The 26,796-nt window shown below is 42.8% G+C and overlaps 1 protein-coding gene across 7 annotated transcripts in view; it reads left to right on the forward strand.

Annotated features, from left to right (window-relative positions):
• Positions 1-24,124, forward strand: part of EMSY (EMSY transcriptional repressor, BRCA2 interacting) — a 98,684-nt gene extending 74,560 nt beyond the window's left edge. For 4 of the 7 annotated variants that reach the window (XM_074981996.1, XM_074981913.1, XM_074982328.1 and 1 more), the window contains 7 exons: positions 11,087-11,251; positions 12,645-12,803; positions 15,740-15,799; positions 16,876-17,030; positions 18,712-19,275; positions 20,138-20,650; positions 22,519-24,124. In XM_074981996.1, the coding sequence (XP_074838097.1) occupies positions 11,087-11,251; positions 12,645-12,803; positions 15,740-15,799; positions 16,876-17,030; positions 18,712-19,275; positions 20,138-20,650; positions 22,519-22,713 (1,811 nt within the window). In that variant the 3' untranslated portion in view covers positions 22,714-24,124. The remainder of the gene's footprint in view (positions 1-11,086; positions 11,252-12,644; positions 12,804-15,739; positions 15,800-16,875; positions 17,031-18,711; positions 19,276-20,137; positions 20,651-22,518) is intronic. The other 3 variants (XM_074982134.1, XM_074982204.1, XM_074982250.1) reach the window with 3 other exon arrangements.
• The last annotated feature ends 2,672 nt before the right edge of the window (positions 24,125-26,796 follow it).

A 26,796-nucleotide genomic window follows, 5' to 3' on the forward strand; every position in this document is an offset into this window, starting at 1 on the left:
CTGTAGGAGAGAACACGCATGTCACCCAGGGCCTTCTGGAGTCTGCATACTTGGCTCAATCTAATTCTTGACCTTCCCCCCCGCACCCCTCCACTCTCTGATTTGCTCACCTTGATTATCTTTTTCTGATTTGTCCTCCTTGCTTACTGTTTTTGGTTCTCTGTGCCTTAAATATTGAGTCTGTTCTGGCCTGGCTATGGTCTGAAGAAGTGGGTCTGTCCCACGAAAGCTCACCTAATAAACCATTTTGCTAGTCTTTAAAGTGCTACTTGACTGCTTTTTTTTTTCAAACTTGTTCTTCTTTGAGTAGTATGGCTGTGGGTTTTTAACTTCAGGGACACCTGTATCCTGTGCCTTAGATTGGAGATTTTTGGTGGTAGACCCAACCATTTGTCCCACACTTGTTTATTCTCCAAGCTGAGGCTGCAAAGGCAAACTGTCCTCAGTTCCTTCCCAACTACAATCAACATAAGGTGGTGTTTACCTATTCTTGTTCTCTCTAGTACTCAGCAGCTAACTAGTTAGCATATTATCTGTGACCTTTTAGTGGTTTTAGTGGTTGGAATAGGTGTTCCTCTGCTTCTTGCTTTGAAAAAAACTACACACATGCACCCATATGCACTCTTGTTAATGGAGTGAGCTTTATGACTAACTTCATAGCCAGTGGTGGAGGAACCTATGTATGTAGACCTCCTGTTGTACTACTATTGCCATGTCCGCATCAAGATCTTGGTCAGCAGAGATTAACCTCAGTTTCTGCTTTGAGTGATTGCTCGTGTGTATTCCAGTTTGAGTGTGCGCTGAATGCATGCCCAGTTGCTGGAACCTTTTTGCCCTAGCTGGTAGCCCTAGGGTTGGTGTGGCACCGTATGGCCGCCCATATATGCACTGCCCGCTCTACCCCCCGCTCAGTTCCTTCTCACCACGCTGTTGGTTGCTGGAGCTCCCTCACTGTTGAGAGTTCACTGGTAGCGTTTGTTGTTTTAATTAGTTGTAAATAGTTTAAATGGTTATCTTCATAGGTAAATAGTTCCTCTTAATACCTAGTGACCCAAGGTGGGTCTTTAACCCCCTCAGCACCAGGGGGTGCCTGGCTCCCTGGGGTTTAAAAACTGTTCAAAATGTGGCAAACGTATGCCCAAAAACGACCCACATAGGGCGTGTTTGAGTTGCCTCAGTGAGACTCACCTCTGGGAGCACTGCTCTGTTTGCAAGGCCTTCAAGCCCAGGACTTTAAAAGATAGAGCTCGACGGCTGAAAGTTCTTTTAATGTAATCAGCCTTGCACCCGGACCTTTCCCCGGTGGGAGCTCAGAGTGCCGCATCATCGGTGCAGAGCGCTCCGGCACCGTCCGTGCCATCAGAAAGTTCTCAGCTCCTAGTGCATCCCGGCACCATAAGAGCCAGTCCCCTGTGCCTTGTAAAAAGAGATGATGGGACCGGGGTCGATCCCAAGAGAGGAGAAGGCGAAGACAAGCTTTGGGGGAGTCCGCCAGATTGCATTGTGACCGGGGTCATGAAGTGCGGACATCAACTCCAGTGCAGGGCGGGAGCCCGTGGTCTCCCAGGCTGCCCTCGATGCCAGAGGCCTTTAGCACTGCGCAAGGTCTCCTGCAAATTATGGTGCTGCAACAGACGCTGCACTGGGAGCCTTCATCGCCTCTACTCCAGGCGCCTAGTCAGGCTCTAGGGATGCTGGCAAGGTTCCTGATGTCAGTGAGACCCCAACAAATGGTCACCTCCCTCAGTGCCGTGCAGGTGGTGCAGAGTGCGCAGGAACTGGCGGGAGTTATGGGACCCTCGGCATCACCTTGGTCATCAGCATCAGGGTCCGCGTCGGAGTCGGACTCATTTTACTCCAGTTCGGCTCAGAGCGGGAGTACGAGGTCATCTCGACACAGCGGGCACTGACACCACTCCCAAGGCCCCTTTGAAGGAGAGTGGCAAAGGCCCCTCCCCCAGGGGCACTGCAGTGGCCTTTCTGGACCCCATGGGCGAGGCACAGGAGCGGGATGCAGGACTCCCGTTCAGGGTGCCTGGCACCCCTCAGGTGCCGAGATCAGCACCGACCACTGCTCTGGGAGCCCCGCTGAGAGAGCAAGCGGAGTCATCGGCACCGGTGCAGTTGGAGGCTGTGAACATTAGGAAGAGGCAGGGGGTTCGGGGGCCCTCCCCAAAAACCAAGATGCCAAAAGACTAGACCTGTACAGTAGGAAAGTTTACTCTGCAGGTGGCTTACAGTTGACAATTGCTAACCAGCAGGCCATGGTTAGCCGGTATGCATACAATATGGCCAGCTCCATGGACAGTTTCACTGAACTGCTCCCACCAGATGCCAAATTGGAATTTACGGCTCTGGTAGCAAAGCAGAGACTCATATCTGAAGCTGCACTGCAGGCCGCCCTAGATGCAGCCGATGTGGCCACCAGGGTCATGGCCTCATGTATAGCCATGAGAAGCGGGGCAGGGCATCAGGTCTTGGGACTCTCACAGGAGGTGCAGCAGTCCATTCAGGACCTCCCTTTTGAGGGCCCCCTCCCTATTCTCAGAAAAAACTGACAAGAGACTTTATAGCAAGAAGGACTCATGGACCACTCTATGCTCACTGGGTCTATACACACCAGTGACCCAGAGAAGGCATTTTACCCCGAGGCCCCAGTTCAGACAGTTCCCACAACAACAAAGGGATGGGAACAGGAGAAGGGGCCGTCATAATAGGAGGCATCAGGGTTGACAGACACAGGGCCAGGGCCTCCCTAAACCTCCCACCGGGATCTAAACACCAATTTTGCTGGAGCAATCGGGAACGACACACCGGCCACCCCCACAGTTCCAGCTCCGTGCTTATTTTCATTCCACCTATCCCTGTTCTACCATGCATGGTGCAGCATAACTTCAGACCAGGGGGTCCTCCGCATGGTAGAAAAGGGATATGCCATCCAATTTTCTTCTTACCCCCCATCAGACCAGGGGGTCCTCCGCATGGTAGAAAAGGGATATGCCATCCAATTTTCTTCTTACCCCCCGTCACAACCCCCTTCCCCATCCCTCTTCAGGGATCCCTCTCACGAGATAGTTCTCAGACAGGAGGTAGGAAGCCTCTTCCAAAAAGGGGGCTATAGAGGAAGTTCCCCAATAATTCCGGGGACAGGGATTTTATTCCTGCTATTTCCTAATTCCGAAAGTGAAAGGGGGGTACAGCCAATCTTGGACCTGTGAAAACTGAGCAAATTTGTAAAAAAACGTTTTGTATGATATCCCTGGGCATAATTATCCCAATACTGGAACGAGGGGACTGGTTTGCCACTCTCAAAGTACAAGACGCATATTTCCATATAGCAATTTATCCACCTCACAGGAGGCTTCTCCGTTTTGTGCTAGGGAAGGACCATTATCAGTTCACAGTTCCTTCCATTCAGATTTTCCTCAGCCCCGAGAGTCTTTACGAAATATATGTCAGTAGTGGCAGCCGCCTTACGCAGGTAGGGAGTACATCTGTTCCCCTACCTAGACTACTGGCTGATCAGACATCAGTCACAGAGACAGGTGTCAAGATATGTAAAGCTGATAAGGAAAACATTTGACATGTTAGGCTTCCTAGTAAAAGAAGCGAAGTCTGTGCTAGCCCCAACATAAGCTGGTCAGTGACCACTTCAGTGGAGTGGGCCATTCTGTTAAAGACCTGAGAATTTGTGTCCTAGAGCATAAAGAATTTAAAAACAGATTAGAGAGAGAAATTTGTGAAATGAAGTTCATATTCAAATTTGACACATTAACACGTGGTATGAAAAGAGACATCAGTTACTTCTTGCATTACAAGGACTGCTTCCCTTCCTTTGATGCTTGTAATTATCTCAGACAGGACAATTAGCATCCACCCCCCCGACCCCCTTCAATCCTATTTGATTTGTCAGTTTTTGTTGCAATTTTTTTTTTTTGGGTCCTCTGGGCTGTCTCTACACTAGCTCCCAACTTAGAAGGGGGCACGGTAAGTAGGGTGTTGGGAGATTATTAATGAAGTGCTGTAGTGCATATGCAGCACTTCATTAAGTTTAATTCTCCCCCATGACAACTTTGAAGTGCCGGCTTGCATATAGCCACAGCTAATCCGCAGGTACTTTGAAGCACCCAGCTACTTCAAATTCACTTTACTTCTCAAAATTTTGAGAAGTGAACGGACTTAGAAGTAGCCCGGGCACTTCAAAGTACCCACAGGTTAGCTGCAACTACATGCAAGCCAGCACTTCGAAGTTGCCGCTGGGGAGAATTAGCTTAATTAGCTTACCATGCCCCCTTCGAAGTTGGGAGCTAGTGTAGACACAACCCTGTACTTACAAATGTCAGTCTGTATTGGAAATCAGATTGATCTGATGAAGAGGGTCTGTCACAAGAAAGCTCATTGCCAAATAAATCATTTTGTTAGTCTTTTAAACGCTGCGCTTCTGCTGTTTTGTTGTGTTGGAGTACAAACTAACATGGATACCTCTCTCTTAGTATACCCTTTGGAGGTTTTGGAGTCCCACCATAAACTCCTTCATATCTTACATACCTCAGTATCTGTGAAGACTTCTATTCCGGTCAAAGAAGCTTTTACGGACCTTCCTAAAACTGGCAAACCCCAGCTACTGTACTTCGTCTATGCAGAAGTGTGGATTATACATATTATTGCCCTGCCAGACAATCAGAGCTGCAATTTTTTTACTCATACTGAATTCCCTGGTAATCAAAGCTGTTAATGAGTATGGCAGACAGCACAGCTCAAAGTCTATCCCATATAGCAAAGACCACTGGAGGTCAGATTTTTTGGTCACAAATCTCACATTTCAGCTACTTTTCAGAGTAGTGAACTATTAGGTGCTCATGACCCCTATGCCTATTAGAATTACCACAAATTTAATTCCTTTATTAAATATCTTCTAGAGAAATTTTATGACCAATTTAAGGCGATGTACAGGAGGGTTTTCTCCTGACAAAGACATTGCTCCAGGCCTCCTTGGATCTGCAGGTACAGCAGCCCAGTATATGTGCACTGCACTGGTCACAAGAAGAAAGTCTTTGCTACGGTTGTCAGACTTTCCAAGAAAAACTCAGAGCACTATCAAGACCTCCCTTTTTATGGTCACAAGTTCTTTGCAGACTCAATGGATACTTCTCTCAGCACTTCAGAGGATACGAGAGTCATGCTGCAATCCGTAAGTCTTTATAAGCATGTAAATAAGAAGTGATTAATAGATCTGAGATGGTTCTGAGAGCACTCCTAGCCTTGTATTCAGTGTTCTGTAGAGCATCTGAGTCAAGATGCTCTAAAAGAAGCCTCCTTTGGCTACAGCTACATCTTTTCAGCCACCTGCAGCCTCCAAGCAACAGGTTTGATGTCTCAGTTCAGTGTCTCAACCATCCACAACAAGTCATTATGGTTGCAGCATTCTGTCTCCTTTTGGATGTCACAGCTCCCATTTTTAAGCTGCATGGGAGGGTACAAATTGGACAAATGGGTTTTGGAAGCCACGGCATCTGGTTATACTGTTTGTTTCAAATGTACCCCTCACACTAATTTTCCTTCCACTCCTTTTCAGGGACCTTTCTCATGATAAGTTACTGGTGCAAGAGGTTGCCACATTTCTGTGTGGTAGCAATAGAATCGGTACCTGTACAACAAAGGGGAAGGAGATTCTGTTCAAAGTACTTCTGATTCCCAGAAAGAAAGGAGAGTGGAGACCAGTTTTAGATTTCAAGTCTCTAAACCAGTATGTAAAACAGCAGAGATTCAGGATGATAACTGTTTCAACAGTGATTCTTGCCTTAGAATTAGGAGATAACATGAACCAATCAGTCTGCAAGATTCATATGTAGCTATTTACCCTTCACATAAAATGCTCTTTGCTTTCTCATAGAGTGCTACAAATACTGGGTGCTCACTTTCAGCCTGTCTTCTTCCCCAAAGGCATTTTCCAAAATTGTGGAATTTGCTGCTACTTGCCTATGTCATTTGGTATAGTGGTTTTCCTCTATTTGGATGTTTGTTTGATCATGGGTAGATTGTATCATGAAGTGTTGGTAGTATTCATCTAGACATTATAGGAGCTTCCCTGGACGCACTAACAGGCAGCGTGTTTCCTTTCCATCAGATTTCCTCACATTCATTAATCTCGTTTCAAGGATTCAGAGCTGTTCAGAGCCGTTGAGTAATAGTAAAAATTGTCTTCAAGTGCTGGGATGCATTTCAGCTTGCATCTTCCTAGACTGGGCATGCCGGGTTACATCTTGTGGCTGCAAATGGTTTTACAAACCAGGAGAGCACAGCCCAAACAGATTGGTGTCTGTTTCCAAATGGTTTCTACAGTCACTCAACTGGTGGAAGAACCTGATGAAAATCTGTGCAGATGTGACCTTCCAGAATCCCCCTCCTGGAGGGGGATAACATGAGAAACTTTTTTTGGGGGTTGGGGGCACATCTAAAACCATACAAGATCAGGGAAAATGGCTAGTAAAAGAGTAGCTTCTTCATCTCAGTGATTTGGAATTGAGACTAGTCCAAAATGTTTGCATACACTTTTTTTAACCTCTGAACAGATCGATGTCGATGAAGATAGTGACAGAGTTGCATGCATGAATTTATATCAACCCCCAGAGAGGAACAGAGACCCTTCCACATCTTTTTGTGCCCAAGCAATAAAGTTCTGAAATAGGTGCATAGCAAAACCAATAATCCATAGCTTCAGACCTGTCAGATTTTAGAGTATCAGACATCCTCACCAGCAATTTCTTTCTAAATTATGAGTGGGTATGGAACTGTCAGGTCTGTCTCAAGGTATTCTTAGCTTGGGGATTCCCAGTGGTCAATTGAAAATCCATCATTTGTTGGTTCAAAGGTGGTCTTGATCCCCAATTCCTAGAATATGCTTTTCTCATCTCATATGTAGATGCCTATGCCATTACTATTAAAAGTTCTTGACAAGATCAAGCCAAAGTCATATTCATTACACCAGTCTGGCTAAGACAAGTTTGGTATCCCTGTCTAATCAAACTCGCCTCTCACCCTCCGTGGCAACTTCTGATCACTTCTCACCTACAGACTAAGAATGCTGCTTTGACACTTGCACCTCAGATCACAGATTCTGAGTCTCCTAGCATCCTTCCTCAATAGTTCTCAGTAATAGGAGGAGTCTGTTCCTCAAAGGAACAACATTTTAGAAAACCCTATAGGAAAACTTACCTCCAGAAATGGATACTATGTTGTCTTTGTAACAGTGTTCAGATTTCATTCTTTTCCCAATGATACTGGATTACCTGTTGAAATTTCAAATATTGGGTCTTTTTTTGAACTCCATTACGATGCCCTTAGTGGCAATAACCGCTTTTTACACACGCATATAGAGGTTTTTGCTTATGCTATTAATCAGGGAGAAATTATCACTACCGCTTTGACTGATTGCTCATGTCAATTCCAATTTGGGTGTGCGCGGGAAGCTTTTTGCCCTGGTTAGTAGCCATAGGCTTGGTGCAGTGCCCCCTGGAGTGGTGCCAATACAGCGACCAATATATTCACTGCCTGACACTCTCCCAATCCAATCAGTTCCTTCTTGCAACACTGCTGGTCATTGGAATTCTTACTCTCTCTTCTCAGTTCTTTAGCTAGTAGCCTATTATAGTGTAAACAGTTCTTGAAGAAGTGTAAATAGTTTTAGTACTTGATAGTTTGTCTTAGGCTGGGTCTACACTACAGAGGTTTTCAACAGAAGGAGCCTTCATTTTGTCAACATAACTCAAGGAGCATCTACACGCTTAAAGCTTTCTGGCGACAAAGTCTCAACAGAACTCTGCATTTTCCTCGATAGTATTATCCCTCAAAAATTCATGGCATAACAATCTCTGGACAGAGTAATGTCGACAGAAGTGCAGCGTAGACACTTCTGTCAATAGAGAGGACTTCCGGCTGCCAGGCAGCCCTCTTTGCAGAGCTGCCATTCCGCTTTCTGGCCAGAAGGCAGTGCAGTCTGGCAGTTCTCAGTCGACAGAGCAAGTTGTGTGTAGGTGCAATCTGTTGACAGAGGTTCTGTCGAGATTTCATTGTCGACAGCAACTTCTGTCGACAGATGCTCCTAGTGTAGACATAGCCTTAGTGTGTTAACTTATAGCTGAAATGGGGCTTTCCGTCCCCCTCGGTGCTGGGGAATGCCTGGCTCTCCAGGCTTTAAGACATGGAGTTGCCTGTATCTGCTTTGTCAGTGTCGACCTAGGCATCATCATCGACATCATCGTAAAGAGACTGGACCCCTTCAGTGCCAGCGCCATCTGTAATTGTACCTCTGGTGTTGATAGGGCAGGTGCTAGCCCAGGCACTGGCACCAGCTCAAGTACAGGGGAGCAGTAACACCGCCATTTGTGCCACCTGTGGCGGGGTTTTCTGGCCAGCCAGTGCCTATGCCAGCTCAGCCTACAGTGCCCCCCAATTTGCCCATCATTTCCATCATTGGGGGGCCAAGTGCCTGAACAGTTCTCTACTGCCCTTCTCCTCCAAATGGAGGCGCAAGGACTATCATCTGCTTCCTCCCTGGATGAGGAGGTGGTGAGCTCATCAGCCTCACCTGGTATTGGAGGATGGCAGGGCTTTTCAACAGTTCCTGAGGAGAGTGGCCCAAAATTTAGGGGTGCAAGCAGAGGAGGTCCGGGATGAAATGGATGCTGTCACAGACATTTTGTCCTCTGCAGGCCCCGCCAGGGTGGCTTCGCCGATAATCAAAACAATTGTCACTACAGCAAAAACGGTTTGGCAGACCACTGCTTCTGCCCTTCCTACGGCTTGTAGGAATGAGCGATGGTACTTTGTGCCATCCCAGGGCAATGAACATTTGTTCATGCACCCTCCCACCTCATTGCCTGATAGTGGATGCTGGTAACCATAGAGAGCGCCAAGGGTTCCAGGGCGGGTCCCTCCCCCAAAAATAGAAAGGTTTAGAAAGAATCAGGCCCCAAGTTTGGTCACCACTGCCCCCATGTCTTCACCGAAGGTGGTCTCCGTGTTTCATGTTAACCAAGACATTTCCCTATCAGTATTTTACCGAAAGCCCCATGCCTCCCTGAAGGAGCAATGTTTACATGTCTTGGATGTTAGAAGGGTGCTTGCCTTCTATATGGGTAGAACTAGGCTCTTTAGAAGAACGCAGCAACTCTTTGTGGCAGTTGCTGATAGGATAAAGGGCCTTCTGGTCTCTTCCCAGTGGATTTCCTTCTGGATAGTGACATGCATCAAGAAGTGTTACAGACTTTCAGGGGTTCCTCCCCCCTCCAGTTAGGGCACACTTCATAAGAGCGCAGGTGTTGTTTGTGGCATATTTGGCACAGGTGCTTGTCCAGGACATCTGTGGGGCGGTCACCTGGTCCTCAGTTCATATGTTTACAGCACATTACGTTTTGGCGCAGCATGCATGGGAAGATTCTGTGGTGGGCAGGGCTGTCCTGCAGTGTGTTTGGGGCTCTGACCCCACCTCTTAGGCATTGGCTTGTATTCACCCAACTTGGAATGGACATAAACAATCACTAGAAGAAGAAAAGACAGTTACCTGTTCTCTTACTGTGTTCTTTGAGATGTGTTGCTCATGTCCATTTCAAAACCCTCTCGCCCTCCCCACTGTCGGAGTAGCTGGCAAGAAGGAACTGAGTGGTGGAGGGGGCTGCATATATTGGTTGCCATATCAGCACCATTCCAGAGAGCGCTGCACCAACCCTATGGCTACTGTCTAGGGCAAAAAGCTTCCGGCGACTGGGCGTGTGCCTGCGCACACCCAACTTGAAATGGATGTGAGCAGCACATCTCGAAGAACACCAGTTACAGAACAGGTAACTGTCTTTTTCGTTAGAGTTTTTAACTAAGGTATCCTTAGAATTCTGTATTAAATCGTTCATTTTGTGTTGTCCCTAAACCACTTTGGATTAATCAAGAAGACATCTGCCATACTGTTAGGAGAGGAGGGCATTAGCTTTTTACCTAGATATGATCAAATCTTTTAGAAGATCTCCTGAACTATTTGTGTCCATCGCAGAGAAAAACAAGAGTTTGGTAATTTCAAAGCAAGTTATCAAAGTGTATCTCTGGATGTATTAAGCTTGTTACAGTTGAACTCATGTTCAGCTGATAACAATACTGATAGTGCTGCTGTAGAATGTCTCATCTGCATCTGTAGCTTAACTTATGGCTGTACCAATTGTATATCTTGGTAGAGCAGCAGGTTAGTTCTCTGTTCATCTATGTAATCGTTATGCCGTGGTGCTTGCTGCAAGGTCAGATTCTGCTGTCAGCTATGCAGTTTTGTCTCTGTCTGTTATTGGACTCTGTTTTGCCCCTCCCACCTCCAAAGGGAATACTTCCTAGGGATCACCTGAAGGCAAACATCTCCACGGATGCTACTCAAAGAAGGAGAGGTTACTCGTGTTGTGCAGTAATTGTAATTCTTTGAGATGGATCCCTCTGTGGGAGTTCCACTGTCTGCCCTCCTCCTCCACTTCAGAATCTGCTTTGTGGGCCTTGTTGGTGGAAAAGTAATTGAGTGGTTCACCATATAACCTCAGCACAGGGCACCAGGACGTGTGGGGCACATACACAGGCCAAACAGGCACTGCTTCACAAATCTCCGATCAAAGGCATAGGATACATAGGCATCTGAAGTGAAAACCCTAAAGAGGTTATGGGGAGCACATGGCCAAGGTACTCCAGTTACTGCACAAGGTGAGAAACCTCTGATTCCACATAGATAGTGTTTCTTGAGAACTCCGGATTTTCAAGGAACTTATTGTGATCAAAGTTGGAGGAATTGAAGCTCGTTTTGTTCAGTATTTGAATACTAAATACATTGAATATATGAACAGTTGAAATATTCAAAAAAAAGTCAGCTTGAGGCAGACACATGGAAAAACTTCAGATTGAATGATTAAAGTATGTTAAAGTTTTATAAGAAACTGAAAATATTTTACAGTGGAAAGTATTAGTCCACCGTAACAATGGGTGTTTCTACTAGATCCACCTGTAATGAATGCTGAATAAAAATGTTGCATATGGTTGGTTTGATTTATCTAATTTTGTGTAACAGATTCACAGCCAGTTGTTCACGTGATTGCATCTAGAAGTCAGGATTGGTCAGAACATGAAATTGCTGTAGACACCAGTCCTACAATAATTTATCAAGATGTATCCAATGAATCACAATCAGCTACTTCTACAATAAAAGCGCTTCTGGAACTCCAGCAGACAACAGGTGTGTGTGATTTTGGGATTACTTTGAATCATGTTAGTAAATTGCATTGTTTGTTAAAATACTATTTTTTGCATTTCTGAAGATGAAATTTCTGTGGTTTTGCTCTTGCAAATGTTCAGTTTGGAAGTACACTCATCCCTCGTTTAACGAGCGCTTGACTTATGGGTACTCATTAAAACAAAGGAGACACATACCTACCAATGTTCACTAGATGAGTGAACTTCCCCCACTAATATGAGGCAGCTGCTGGCTGGGTTTGTGAGAATAGCAGCCCTGTGGCTGGCTCTACTCGAGCCACTGGGTTCCCGGTGGGGGGCGGAGAGACCGGCAGCCCTGTGGCTGGCTCTGCTCCAGTGGCTGGGTCCCTGGTGGGGAGAGGGAGGTGAGTCTGGCAGCCCTGCAGGGACCCCAGTGGTGGTGGGGGAGGGAGGGGGGCAGTGAGTCCCGCAGCCCCCTCAGCTGGCTGCATTCCAGCCACTGTATCCCCAGCAGGGGGCGGAGAGACCAGCAGCCCTGTGGCTGGTTGTGCTCCAGCTGCGGGGTCAGTGGTTGGGGGAGAGGGAGGTGGCGAGCACGACAGCCCTTGCAGGGTCCCCAGCAGGGGGCTGGAGCAGAGAGATTGGCAGCCCCGTGGCTGTCTCCGCTCAAGCCGCAGGGTCCCTGGTGCAGGGATGGGGGGAAGTGGCGGCGGAGAGAGGGGCCAGTGGCTACATTCCAGCCACGGAGTCCCTGGCTGGGACGTGCGGAGACCCACAGCCCTGTGCCTGGAGCCGAGCCAGCCGCGGGGTACCCTGGCCAGGGGGTGGGAAGACCTGTAGCCCACCCCGCCCAGTCCCAACATTCCCACCGCTCGCCACACAACACCCACCCCGCCCACTCCCAACACCCACCCCATCCTGTTCCGTTCCAAACCCCCTGGCCCCCTGCACATACACCCCGCACCCACCACCCCTCGGTACCTCTGGTGCAGCCAGGAGAGGAGCAAGCCGCTACCACTTCCACCTGAGCCACCTAGAGGTTTTAAATCATCCTTCTTCCCGCTCATGGCCCCAAACTGTCCCCAGCCTTTAACCCTCTCCCAACCCCAGGTTGACTTACTTTTCAAAAACAGTGCCACCTGCTGCCACTCTGAGCCCTTGCAACCAATCAGAGTCTTTTACAAGTATTTTAACAGGAATTTAGAATCCCTCTTAAGAGTTTTTGCCTATGAGCAAAATGTTAGGAACCAATTGTGCTCGTATAGTGAGGGATGAGTGTACAGTCTGTCTTTGTGTCCCATGTTCTTGGGACAGTTTCTGCATTTATAGCAAATTGATTTTAATCTTTTAATGTATTTAATTTCAATTGGAGTCTGTTTTACTAAAAGGTGCACTCTTCCCCACGTATCTTTAAGCAGTGAAGGAGAAGTTAGAATCAAAACCAAGACAACCTACCATTGACCTGAGCCAAATGGCAGTTCCTATTCAGATGACCCAGGAGAAGAGGCATTCTCCAGAAAGCCCTTCTATTGCTGTGGTAGAGTCCGAATTAGTTGCTGAATATATTACAACTGGTAAGTGGCTACCAAACTATACTGTGAATACTGGAACTAGGGTGGCAGTTTTCAGTGGAAAGCTTTCTTGTTGTTTTTGTTGTTACCTGGTGTGGGGAGAGGTCAATATTTTCTTACTTCCTTTCCTCATATTTTTATAGAGCAGGGGTCTCAAACTCCTGGTCCATGGTCCATCCCCAGCCAGAACAATTATACAATGTGGCCTGGGAGTACCAGGAAACCAAAGGATCTTTCCTCTCCTTTGTCCCTCTCCACCCTCAGGGATTTCTGGGGGGAAGGGAGCTGGTACCATACAGCAGCAGCAGGCAGATCCCCCATACTCCCTTGGTAGTGGAGGTCATGGGGAAGCAGAGTGATTGTGCTATTGTTCTTACTGGGGGTGGCCTGCAGGCTGGGAGTTTGATACCCCTCCTGTAGAGGGAAATTCATTCATTCTGCTTCTACTTTTCTGTGGTAAACCAAAGAATGTGTATCTATCTGTTTCTGGTGTCAAATGAAGCAAAAGGTCATTGTTTCAGGTTAGATCATTTTGAAACATGCTCTGATCTGGTGGTGAAAGGGGAAAGTGCTCGCTTGGGGAAAACGCATGGGAGGAAAAGTAAAAATGAAGTTCAGGGTTCATTATGTGATGTGTGTGTTATGAAAGGGTAAAAGAGTACTTGCAGAATAGTTCACCCCACTTTGTAGAATTCAGTTTATGCAACAGGACTGAGTGAGTAGCCTTTCTTGGCCAGGTGGGCATTTTCTGTTGTTATTGCAATCCTCATAATCTAATGGACAAGTATATTTTGTGTTTGGGCTGATAAACTTTTTTATATCTGTTTTACAGTCCCAAATATATGTTTCAAACTAGTACATCACACTTACTGTTAGGATTCAGCTCTCAGTAACATTAACTGATCTGCTCTTGTTTAAACACCTTTAGTTCTTATGCTACCTCAGTCCTCCCGTGGTGTTCTCTGTACATCTCATTATACTACATCTCACACAAAGGGGAACATTCTTGTCTGCCCCTAGACATTTGCACCATTTAATAACTTCAGTGTGAAGAGGTTAACAGATTTAACTTCGTAAATTCAGCCCTTGAATTAATACATGCTTGCATTTTATATTTTCCAAATAGGTGTTCTTTTCCTTTAATTGAAAAAAGACAGTGTGGTAAAAGTATCTGTTTGAAAAGCTTGTTTATATTAAAATATATTTAAAATTTGATTTAAGTGGTTTTTGTGTGCATTAAAGTCTAATCTGGTATTTTCATTTTTCATTTGACACTCCCTTCTTTCCCTTTTATCCCGTCAGGGCTGTTCCCCATTCTGCACTTAACACCTTACCAATTAAAGGCTTTACTTTAAAAATCTCACCAATATCCCTGACCCTGGAGAGTGCTGCCACCACCAAAGTAGAACCAAAAAAAAAAAAAAACCTTCAACCCAGGAAAACACACTTGGGAATGTCTCTCTGTGGAATAAATCCCAGCTTCTGTCCCTCCTCTAAGAGAGAGCTTGGGAACAAAGAGCTGTAATTTGATAGCTAGCCTTTCAGCTTAAGACATACACAGATACTTCTCTAGGACAGGAATTGAAACATTTGCTAAAAAAGGTAATTTACTCACAAAATAAGAGAAAATAAATCATACTGGTTACAGCACAGAGAATTTCTTCCCTGGGATACAGCTTAAAAATACAGATTACAAGGGAAGAAATCATTAACCAAAGCCACTGAAGAGAGAGAATCCACACTACGTTCAAAATAACCACAACCTGATTACATCCGACTACACATTTCCCTTCTACTTAGATGTCTATGGCTGATTTTGAGATGGCCAGGATATTTACTGGATTCCATCTGACTGCATAGGAGTAATCATCTTTGTCCCTCCTGCATCAGCCACACAGACAAAAGACTCCTTGAACTGCAGTTGTTCTCAGTTCAAAAAAGTCTCTCTCCCTTTGGTTTACCTGATCACCCCCTGCTGAGAGTTGTCTCTGTAAGAGTTAACCCTTTCCCCGCATTCATTCATGACATCCCCTTGTATCAGATTTAAGTTAGTTGTGACTTTATATGTACGTGTGTATGCACACACTTCTTACTGTATCTGGCTTCAATTCTGAGTGTGAGTGTCTAACTCCAATGGATCCCTGGTGGGAAAGCATTGACTTAATATTAAAATGTAATTTGAATAACAAGAAGTATAGCTATTTAGTAACAAGCACATATGATAACATTATTAAACTGATCACCAGTTACTTGAAGTTCAGTCATATCCCTTGACATCACATACACTGTGCAGTGTCCCTTGTATTCAGGTCTCCCAATTTAGATTTCTCCAAGATCTACTGGAAGAGTCATGTTAAACTGTATATATAAAATCAGTACGTCTAAAAATGCTTATTCAGTATTTCTGTATTTTAAATCCTCTTAATCAATAAATCAAAGATAACAGACAACAATAGTGAAAGCTTCCCGGCATTTATAATAATCATTAATGGAAAACTAGTTTTTGGTTTGTGAGTGGGTGGGTTTAAACAAGGTGGTTTGCAGGATTACAGGAAATGCGCATGGTAGGGTCATTCGCTTTTCCCACCAATTAAATGCAACCAACCCTGGGTTGGAAAGCAGCAGCCTTTGTAACAGCCTACAGTTACTTCACCATTTGCTTCCCACCTGAGTTTAATGAGCAGTCAATGAATGTGTATATAAAACAAAGTATTATGCACTTAACAATATAATAGGTGGATTTTCTGCTAAAATGATTAGCAGTGAAATAATGTACTATATGGACATTTAAATGTTGTGAATTATACAGGCATCTAGAGCAAAGGTTTAGGCACATTTCATAAATTTAAATAATTATTGGGCTGGGCTTCTGCATTAACACCCATTGACTCGAATGCAGTAGTTTACACCTTTTAGTATTATTTTTTCTCTGTCTGCAGACTCAGGAAGACAGCTCTGTATTGGTTCACATTCGGAAGAATTTCTACACAACCATATAGGTTAGAAACTTTATTTTTAAATTCTGTAGAAGCTGTTGGGGATAGCCAGTAATAGTCAGTACAGCATGCAAGGCACTGCTAACCTTACCCATCTCCGAGGAATGGCAGGTTGTTTTCATCTTCGTCCAGACTTTAGCATCCCTTCTAACTCCAAATATGGACTTGTAGTCATAAGTTACATCTGGATATAATCGTATTCCTCTGAGCCATCCAGTACCATAACCATATTTTCTTAATACATGACACATTTAGGAATAAGTTATTAAAGCCAATATCTACACAATGCTATGAGTTGATATAAGCTAATTTGGGTTCTCCATTGAAGCTGTTTTATGCTTTTGATTGCCTTGTTAGATAATAGAATAAATCATCTGAATTTAGGGCTACTTCACTGTGCCCACCCATCTGGCTAGTCATGGAGCCAAAACTATAGCTCCAAAGTTGATGTAGTTCTCGTCTGATAAGTGACTCTGGAAACAGCATGATGGGTTGATATTTTTCTCATTGACTTCTGAGCAAATATGCTCGACTTCTTCAAGTAAACATTTTGTAATCACATTAAAATGTCCAGAGTTAGTAGAGTTTGAAAGCCCCAAATTCTGTCATCTCACATATGATCAGTAGTTGTCTGTAATCAATCTTGGCATTTTCAGTTATGGCTGTGCAACCACATGGTGTCAGCAGAGCGCAAAAATGTAACAACTTAATTGGGATTCCAGAATGGTTCAGACTGGTGATGCATGAAAGAAATCCAGCTTGAGATTCTGAGCACAAATTCAGTTCATGGAACTCACATTTTGCGGGGGTGGGCATGAGGGACATTTTTAAATGTAGCACACACTTGCTCAAAAACTAGTGAGACAAACACCAGATTTTGTGATGCCATATTTAAGACGATTCTCAGAGTAGAGCTACACTTCTTAAGATTGAAGCTAGCATACAGTAAAGGACATATTTCATACTCGGGTCTTTATTTCATCCATATTTGCTTCCACTTGAAGGTAAAACAACAAAGTAGATAGCAGCAGCTAGTATGGTTAGTTCTAGGGAAGTACCAATGACCTTTTTATTTTCAGTCAGTCATCGGTCACAGCCCCACCAGCAGTCATCACAACCCCAGAGGACTCTACTGCAGCATGTGGCTCAGTCGCAGACAGCAACGCAGACATCTGTTGTGGTGAAATCTATCCCTGCATCTTCAACAGGCGCAATTACCCATATCATGCAGCAGGTTGTACCCTTTTCTTTTCCAAACAGTCTGTAAGCATAAGTAGGCTGTGTGAATCATGTAGGACCAGCTTTTGATTTGACCGTATGTCTTGTTGATTGGTGTCAGTTGTAACTCAGTCATGGGGATAGAATTTGGCCCACTGTGAATTGCTGTTCCTTGAGTGTGGGTCTTGAAAAAAAAAGACCAAATATCTTCTATAGTTGATTGTGATGTTGCTGTAGCTGTGTTGGTCCTGCAATATGGGGAAAGAGAGAAGAGGTTGTATCTTTCCTTTTGAAAGCTTGTATCTTTCACCCACAGAAGTTGGTGCAGTAAGATAATATGTTGTCTGTCAGAGAACAGAGTGGAGAAATCGTTTGCTTTTGTCCATTTTGAAAAGAATATGCTGCCTACTTGAGCTCTTCCCATTTCTATGGGGTCCATTTGACAGCAATGAAGGACATCTCAGTAAAAAGCAAAGGAAGAAGTCTGTGGTTCTTGTTTAAATAATTCGGTTTTAGTATCTAATTTAAGAATTAGCATTTCTGCTGTCTGTCAGCATTAACAAAAATAAAGCTACTCTTAAGTTTGTGAGGTCCCTTGGATAAAGGTACACCAATCATTCTTTAGATCTGTAAAGCCCTCTACATTGAACATCTGTAAAGGTAAATTTTGGCTGAATGTGGCTACTTAATTATTATTTAGAGTGGTTGATATACATTGTGGTGTACGAAACATGTAATAAGATGGTGTTCTTGTCCTCAATTAACTTAGTTCATCTCAAATGTGATCTGCAGGACAGTAGTTTTGGTGTGTGTAAAGGTATAGACATGGCACTGATGAGGAAATCAATGCAGGAAGAACTGGGTCTGGGGAAAAAAAGGAAAAGATTATGCTTGGGAAACTGGGCAAGTTCCAGATGTGAAAAATTGTATATAAAAAGTAAGCAAAAAGTATCAGAAGAGACAATGGTTATGTCAACATTAGAAGCATCTGTCTACAGAAGTTACGGTCAGAAGAGATGTTCAAACAAAACTTCTGTGGACAGATCATGTCTATTCATAAAAGCAGATGGATGTTTTGATCTGCTCTGTTGACAGAAGGGCCCCCTGGAACGTCTACACACCTTTTTTGTCAACAGTTTGTCAACAAAACACATTTTGTGTGTAGATGCTCCACAAGTTTTATTCACAAAACTCCAGTTTTGTCTACAAAACTCTCTAGTGTAGAAGTAGCCAATGTGTTAGGAAACAGGAATCAATATGTTTTGATTCCTAGCTTAACAAGAACTTATCAGTTCACCAACGTAAGGTCTCTGTTGTACCAGCCAATCTTTCTTTTTCTCATTCAGCCATAATGGCATTTGAGGTGATCTGAATCTTAATCTTCAAGTGTAAGAGCACCCTAAGTTCCATTGAGGGGAAGACCAGCTGCAACTAAAAGGCAGGTAGTGGTTGACACAACAGGGCCTAGCTTGTTATGGTATGGAAGTGGGCCCTTGGTGCAATGGTCTTTGGGAACTCTGCAGATTAGAGTATTTCTGCTTTTATATGCAAGTTGGGTACCTGAAATCCTGTGATTGTATTCTGCTTTTAAAACAGTCCAATTGAAATATTATGTATGTCACTAAATGTGTGTATTCTGAAGTAAATTAAATGATTTCTCATTACTTTTTCATTTGTAACTTTCTTTTTTTATTAAGGCTTTAAGCAGCCACACTGCATTTACCAAACACAGTGAACAACTTGGAACTGAAGAAGGAGAAGTAGAAGAGATGGATACCCTAGATCCTCAGACTGGTCTGTTTTACAGATCTGCCCTGACGCAGTCGCAGGCACAAAAACAGCAGAAACTGAATCAACCACAGCTGGAACAGACTCAACTGCAAGTGAAAACTCTGCAGTGCTTCCAGACTAAACAAAAGCAGACAATCCACCTGCAGGCTGATTCCATCCAGCACAAGCTCCCACAAATGCCCCAGCTGTCTATCCGGCATCAAAAGCTAACTCCACTTCAGCAGGAGCAAGCACAGACCAAACCAGATGCGCAGCATACCCCACACCACGTGATGGCCAAAGAAAGGCAACTCCCTACCTTAGTGGCACAGCCACAGCAAACTGTAGTTCAGGTGCTTGCAGTAAAAACCACGCAACAGCTGCCCAAACTGCAACAGGCACCAACGGCACAAAAAATCTACGTGCAACCCCAACCCCCCCAGAGTCAAATGCAGCTACCTGCCTCTTCAGAGAAACAGCCAGCAAGCCAGGTAACGGAATATTGATAGCATGCAAAATAAAACGTCGCTGTTCAAGGAAAATCCAAACACCAACCCAGTTGCTGTAGCCGTGTTTTCTCCTGGCAAGAGAGAACTCCTCATTATGCTGGTATTAATTTCCCCATCAGAAGGTTGACACTAGGAAAGAGAAGCACATGTTATAATATAGGGAAAAAAATCTGTAGAGCTCACAAATCAGTTTTGTTGGACAGATTTTTTTTTTTTGTGAATTTCTGCAACCAAGAGTGCATGGAATTTGCCCCTAATTTCTTTTGTTTTTTTGGGTATAACATATTATTGATTTCCAATTCCATAACTTTTAGGAAAAATTTCTGTGGAAATAAAGATGAATTCACTGCAGTCTCCCAAGGATCTCCATTGTACATCTTCCTTTGTAGTTTACATCACCATCACCCTTCAGTTAAATAATTTTACCTAGAGGAGCAATTTCACTTTCCTTGGGAGGGAAAGATGTGAAGACTGAGGAAAATGAAATACTACATATATATTTTAACTAACTGCAAAGACCCACTACTCCCCAGCCCTTTGAAGCATATATAAAATAATAAGAAGGGATTAGTATACATCATGTGGGGGTGTAAATCCCAAAGGAAAATGAGGCTGCTGTGATATTCTGCTAGAAACCTTATCTTTAACAGTCCAAAAGCTACCTTCCCCAGGCTTCAGTTAAATGTTCTATCACTGCTGATTCCTTTGTTAAAACTCTGAGCTTCAACTGTCTTCCTAATAGCAAGTTTGTTGTTTGTGCCGTATTGTCCAGATAAATATTGATTAGGTTTAAATAAAAAAAAAAAAAAACCTGTAACATGCGCAACAAAAATTTGATTTTCAGGTGCAGCAGCCAATTATAACTCAAGGATCCACTGTTACAAAGATAACTTTTGAGGGGCAACAGCCTCCTACTGTTTCAAAGGTAGCAGGTGGCAATTCTGTGTCCAAACTGGCATTGCCAGTTACAAGCCTATTTCCCATGCAGGCATCTGTGAAGACAGCAGTAGCAGACATTTTGAAAATGTCTATGATGGAAGCTCAGATTGACACAAACATAGAACAAATGATAGTGGATTCCCCAAACAAGGTCATGTCCACTAGTAAACGTGCTAGTGAAGCAGAATCGTCACCTTGTACCCAGGTGCCAAACGTGACTGCAGTAGGGATAACGGCAACTTCCATCTCCCAGCAACTGAAATGCAAAGAGTCCTTTTCAAGTCCTCCTGCTGCTGATCCTGCTTTAACAGAGAGGAAAATGGATGCACAAGGAGTGCCTTCAACAAACCAGTTTATACACATTCAGGATGTATCCCAAAAGAGAGCTGAAGAGATTTCATCTGAAATTATTATCCAGGTAAGAGAAGAACACAGCAAATAAAGGTAAAAAATAAAGCAGATATTTCTAAGTTTATATATCTCTATAGCCTCAATAGCAACTTAACAATGTTCATGTATTTTCTCTTTCTTTCTTTGGTACTCTTCTAGTCCAAAACAGGATGTGATTTAAGAATATAAAAGTGTTTAGGCAATAAGTTAAATACTATGTCTCACACATTCCTACTGTCTGTCTCCTGAGCATTTTAAGTGCTCTGCATTGCTTTTCCATTAAAGAAAGAAACCAAATTTACAAGATATTCCAAATCACCGTCTAACCGAAATGCCTGACCATGCAACTTTTGCTGTTACATGGAGGTATAATCTGTGCCATGTCTTTTAACAGAGTCTAACATTAGTGTAGAACTCTCTTTGGTATAAAGGAGATATAGTAGAATCTCACTAATTCAAACTGACTGGTAGATCTTTTGCAAATTAATAAATACTGACCTAATTTATCAAACACTTAAGTACATTATTAACTTCATGCACTTGAGTAAGTCTTAATAATATGACATCAGCAGGACTACCTACATTTTTAAATAGATGATTGTTTTAATGAAACGGCACCTGAGTGAACACATGTGAAAATGGTCATTTATTTGAATTTAGTTTTATTTTGACACTTCATAATATATTTCTGTATTCCATAGTGCAAATGATCAAAGCATTGAAATCTGAAATCTCGCAGCATCCTGAATACACATGAGTACAAGTACATTAAAAGGTTGCCACAAGGAGGGAGGGAATAATTGTTCTCCTTAACCTCTGATGATAAGACCAGAAGCAATGGGCTTAAATAGTGGCAAGAACAATTTACGTTGGACATTAGGAAAAACTTCTTATCTGTCAAAGCAGTTCAGCACTGTATGAAATTGCTTAAGGAAATTGTGGAATCTCCATCACTGGAGATTTTAAGAATAGGTTAGACAAACACCTCTTGGGGATAATACCTAGTCCTGCCAGGAGTGCAAGGGACTAGAATGTATGACCACAAGAGGTCCCTTCCAGTCCTCTTATGACTGAATCATTACAGAGGAGTGGACAGAGTGCCATTGTGTTTTTAGGTAGTGTTTGAATTAGCGCCTTCATTATAAATAGCTGTTTTGGTGGAAAATGTGTAATTGTGATGTAAACAAATACTTTAACTTTGATTGATTTATCAAACGTTACAAATGTTTTGAATTTTGTGCAATATTTTCTGCATAACTAAGTAGTTTTTCTAAGAATACTCAGGATTTTGTATCTCCTGAAGTGAGGACTGAGATTGATTATTTTGCTGTATTGTATCTGTATATCTTTTATATATATATAAAATATAGCATTTAGTTATATGTGAGCCATTTCAAAATCAAAATACTTGATTATCAATTTTAATTAAAATGTAGCTGTATTTTCCATACAATCAAGAAATTTAGAAACAAAGAACAATTTAGTCATATATTGTTTTCGTTTGTCAATGCAGTACTTTTACCAGTCTAAATCTATTATTCTTCCTTTGTATTAGTCCAACTAATTTCAGGTACCCATTGTGCAGTGTGTTGTACATACAACAGCCATGGAAGTCTCAAATCCAAAATACTAGTCTAAGTAGACAAAACATGCAAAGGGTGCTAGTGTGTTATCCCTATTTTGCAGAAGGGACAGGTAGCAAAGATATTAAGTGACTTTTCAAAGGTTACACAGGATGTTTAGCAGAGTTGTCAGTTGAACCAGATCTTTTACATCCCAGCCAAGTGTTTCTGGGAGCCTTACAGCTTTCTTAATAGGGATTCTTCTCTTTCATTTAATCATACAAATCCTTGACTCAAAACTGCGTATTAAAACTTAATTTTTTCTTTTCTTTAGACTATCCCTCAATACTCCATCCCTTGTCACTCCAGCTCCAATGTGGTAGTGGAACCCAGTGGTCTCCTGGAGCTCAATAACTTTACTAGTCAACGTCTTGATGATGAGGAGACAGCAATGGAACAAGATGTGGACAGCAGTACTGAGGAAGGCACTGAACCGAGCCCCTCTCAAAGTTCAGCTGAACAATCCTAATGCATTGGGACATTGGAGTGCACTTTAAATTTATCTTGGAAATTGCATATCCAAGATACCCTTGGATTTGTGATGTGTTAGAGCACTTTGCCTATTAGAGTTGTTCATTGGACCCTTGAAGCATCAGTGTGTTTTAACAAGACAGTATTGCAGAAACCACATCGTAAAATTGTTTCTAAAAAGATGTACTTACTGAGATATGGTAAACCTGTGACAATGGAATGTATGTCTCTTTAAAAAAAAGGCAAGTCTACAGTGAAAGAAAAGATTGAGTAGAAGTTCATGCTATGAAACTCTTGACCAGATACTGAAAGTTGTCAGTAAAAAGGGACCTTTTACTTTACTGTGTCTTTCTTTTTGTAGCTATTGAGCAAAACACCATCACAGAGAGAATGTTTAGTAAATATTTGTATTTTTAATAGCATGTGAAAGAAAAAAGTGTGTCTGAGTTTGCTGGAAATGCCCTAGGAATTTCTGAACTGGTTAGCTTTCTTACACTTGAACTTGATTAATGTTCAGATTTTTAAAAAGCCCAAATATAGTTTATTTTTAAATTGCTTGTTGGTGAGTGTTTGGAAATAAGCAAAATCACTAACAGGTGACATGGTTTGGTGGGTTTGTTTTCTTATGTTGCGAGAAATATTCTAATTTGCAAAACATTTCCTTTGGTTCCACAAGCACATGAAATGCCACTTTAGTCTAATTAATTTCTGTTTATATAAATGCAATGATTTAAAACCAGGGCATGTTGCTTAACTAGTTCCTGTTAGAGACAGATGCTGTGGGATGGTATATGTGTTTTCTGGCTTAAAACAAATTTTCAGAGTTAGGGAACATTTAGTTGATCTCATAACTTTAGCCTGTTGTATTCAGATGCAAGCTGAGACTTTTTGGGGGGGAAAGCTGTATTTTACTCTTACGTGTTGTTTTTAAACTTACCATTTTGGGAGTTTAAAGGCTTAAATTGATAAGTTGTATATTTCAGAGGTAATCCTCGGCCTTATTACTTGTTCAAGCAATATGTTTGGTTTTTATGATCATTACAAGCCACACAGAGAGATTTGGGCGCAGATGAGAAGACAGGAGACAGTTTTAATACATTCTGGTAATGAAGACAATACTTTTCCTTTTTAAAAAAAATGTATATAGAAAAGTTTTTAACCATTTTGTATAGATTTCATTATAAACAACTAAACATTTTAAGACTTCGACATTTCATTCAATTGTACATACATCTATCAGCATTACTGCCCACTTTTGGTGCTGAAGTACTATTGTAAGTATGTCATCCAAAGTATAATAGAGGTTTTGCATCAATCTTTTTTAAGATGTGATTTTACTGTTGATATTGTAGTTTTTTAAATTCCAACTGAAAAAACACTCAGTCTAAAATACAAAACCTAAAAGATGATCGTTATTTGTCCTGTACGTCTGTGTATGTAACAATGCTACAGTATCCTGTAGATGGTGCTGTTGGTTCTCCTTTTAGTCTGTTAGTAGTTACTTCATTTATAAAGTCCTTGTGACTTTCATTTTCATGTTCTGTTTTGTCTGTTAATTATAAGCCTAAATACCATATCTTTTAAAATGGCAAAGAGAAGTGTTTAACCTTAATAGTATGGGAAATCTGTACATAGTTGTGTAATAATTGGGTTATCTTCTCTGTGTCAGCTGTATGTTACAACTTTTATTACCATAACAAGCACTTGTTTCCTTCGCTTTGTTTTAATATAAGAATCCCTCAGTTTGGCAAGGAGAGAATACATGAAATGGAAAATACCTTCTTTTTTCTAGTTAAAAATTAATAGCGAAATATTGCCAATCTTTTTAGATGGTTTTTCAGTTTTAATAGCTGTGCTTTTGTTTCTAGCACAGTGGTATCTAAATTACGGTTACTGCCCCCAAAGACAGTTTTTCCTTCCCTGTAACTGCAAGATGACAAAAAAAGCTTATTAGCCGTAGGTTTCATGGTAGTGGGTTCAGGCAAGCTGTCTTTTTTCTAGTCACCTGTCATTGCAGGAGTTGGTATGAGCCTGTTCTGTATAGTTAAAAATGGTTATAAAATTCTTTGCAAATGAAATAAAACCCTGTGGCAGGGGTCAGCAACCTTTCTGAGGCAGAGTGCTGAAATTTGACCTTTTGACCTCAGTGTATGTTCTGAGTGCCAGTGATACTTTTAAAGTCACTAATTGTCCTGCTTATAACAGCTTCATTAATAAGCAAATTACCTGCAGAGCTTTACCATTTAGGTGATTGTTGGTAGAATTACCTGGTCTTTTGTTAATCTACAAGTGGCAAGGCTTTGCACAAACTGTCAGCTGCATGGGGGAGGAGAGGCAGGGCTGAGCTCCCACCTCACATGCCAATGAAAATCACTTGCATGCCACTATTGGCACAAGTGCCAGGGGTTGCTGACCCCTGCCCTGCGGCTAGTGCCACACTGTTTTCACTTGTGGTCTTTGTAGTACATTGGATGTCCCTGTCATAGGCATCAGTGGAACGAGTAGACAGCCCCATATTTCCATTGCTGCACTATAAGAAGTTTACAACTTCACCATAAAGCAGGGTCCACACTTAAATTTGTTATCTCTATGTCACATTAGGTGGCTGCACCCACTTCTATAAACAGATTTTTAAAATAAATCAGATAAAGTGCTAAATTTATCTTAAAACCCATAGCATGTTACACAGTTTAAGTTCTGGTTCAGTTTTGGTTTCTACAGAAAGTTTGTTTATATTGTAATGCTCTTATTTTAAGGTTGTTGCAAAGAATTTTAGAGAGCCCCATGAAACTATAAGGGGGGTTGCATCTATAGTGAAATCAGGGCTTTTTTTTCTCAGCAGAAAGCAGTGGAACTGTGTTCTGCCACCTTTTTTCCCCTGATACCTCCATTTTTAAAAGGTGGCTGGGCAGCTTTGAACCATACGTGGCTCTTTAAGCAGCCATTGGCAGCTCCTGCCACTGCCTCTCTGGCTCCCTGCCTGCCAATGAAAGAGCAGGACCCAATTTAAATTGATTTAACAGCCAGCGCTGCCCATTAAACATATTAACTTGACCCCTGCTCTTTCAGCGTGGCAGGTCAGGGAGCTGACCATGCTATGCTGTATGTGGGGGAGCTGTGTGGAAGGGAACATAGCAACCAGCAAAGCAGCAGGAGCAGGTGGCACTCCTTTTGAAAAGTAAGTGAATCCTGGGTTGTGGGGAGCTAAGGCTGCAGTGGGTTGGAGCTGCAGCAGTGGGGGTTAAAGCCTGCTGGGGGGGAGGCAAGGGGGTTAAAGGCTGTGCTGGGTTGGGGCTGTGGGGATGGTTAAATGCTGTGGTGGGTTGGGGCTGTGGGTGGAAATGAGGGGTTAAAGCTTGGCTGTGGGGAGGTGGAGGCGGCTTAAGGTTGCAGCGGGGTGGGGCAGGATGGGGGTGGTTCAACCCTGACTGCAAGGAGGCGGTGGGGGGTTAAGGCTGGCAACAGGCTTGGGCCGTGTGAGGGACGGGGGGGTAAAGGCTGTGGTGGGTTGGGACCTTCTTCGGGAGTTGGGCAGGGGATTAAAGTCGCTGCGGTTTGGGGCCGTGGTGGGGGATGGGTAGATTTTAAGGCTGCAGTGGGTTGGGGGTGAGAGGGCTAAGCATGGTGGTGGGTTGGGGATGCTGAGGGGTGGGTTTAAGTGGGATTGAGGGGGCAGAGTTCCAGCACCTTTTTTAATTGAAAAAAAGCACCAAGTGAAATTGTATTTTGCACTTACAGTGTCCTTTGCTTTCATTAGCCTTTACAAACAAAAAGGCACACAGAACTTCTATTATGAAAAGTAGATATTTTATAGACTGGTAAACTGAAGCACAGGTTAAGTGCCTTGCCCACAGGTATACACAAAATCTGACTCTCTTTCCTAATCCTTTCCAAAATCAGTTGTGAATTGAGTTCTTAACTTGTTTGGTTCATGGTCCTTGGTGAATATGCTGAAATTGATAATTGGTTTTATTAGTGAGAAATCTCCAAGGTAACATGCTCTAATTCTGCAGCTGAAGTCCAGCTAAAAGTAGAATGTCATCCATTAAATTTACTTGGCTTTCTTGGTTACTCCACATCC

The sequence above is a fragment of the Carettochelys insculpta genome, chromosome 1 (assembly GCF_033958435.1).
Source record: "Carettochelys insculpta isolate YL-2023 chromosome 1, ASM3395843v1, whole genome shotgun sequence".
Taxonomy (NCBI): domain Eukaryota; kingdom Metazoa; phylum Chordata; order Testudines; family Carettochelyidae; genus Carettochelys; species Carettochelys insculpta.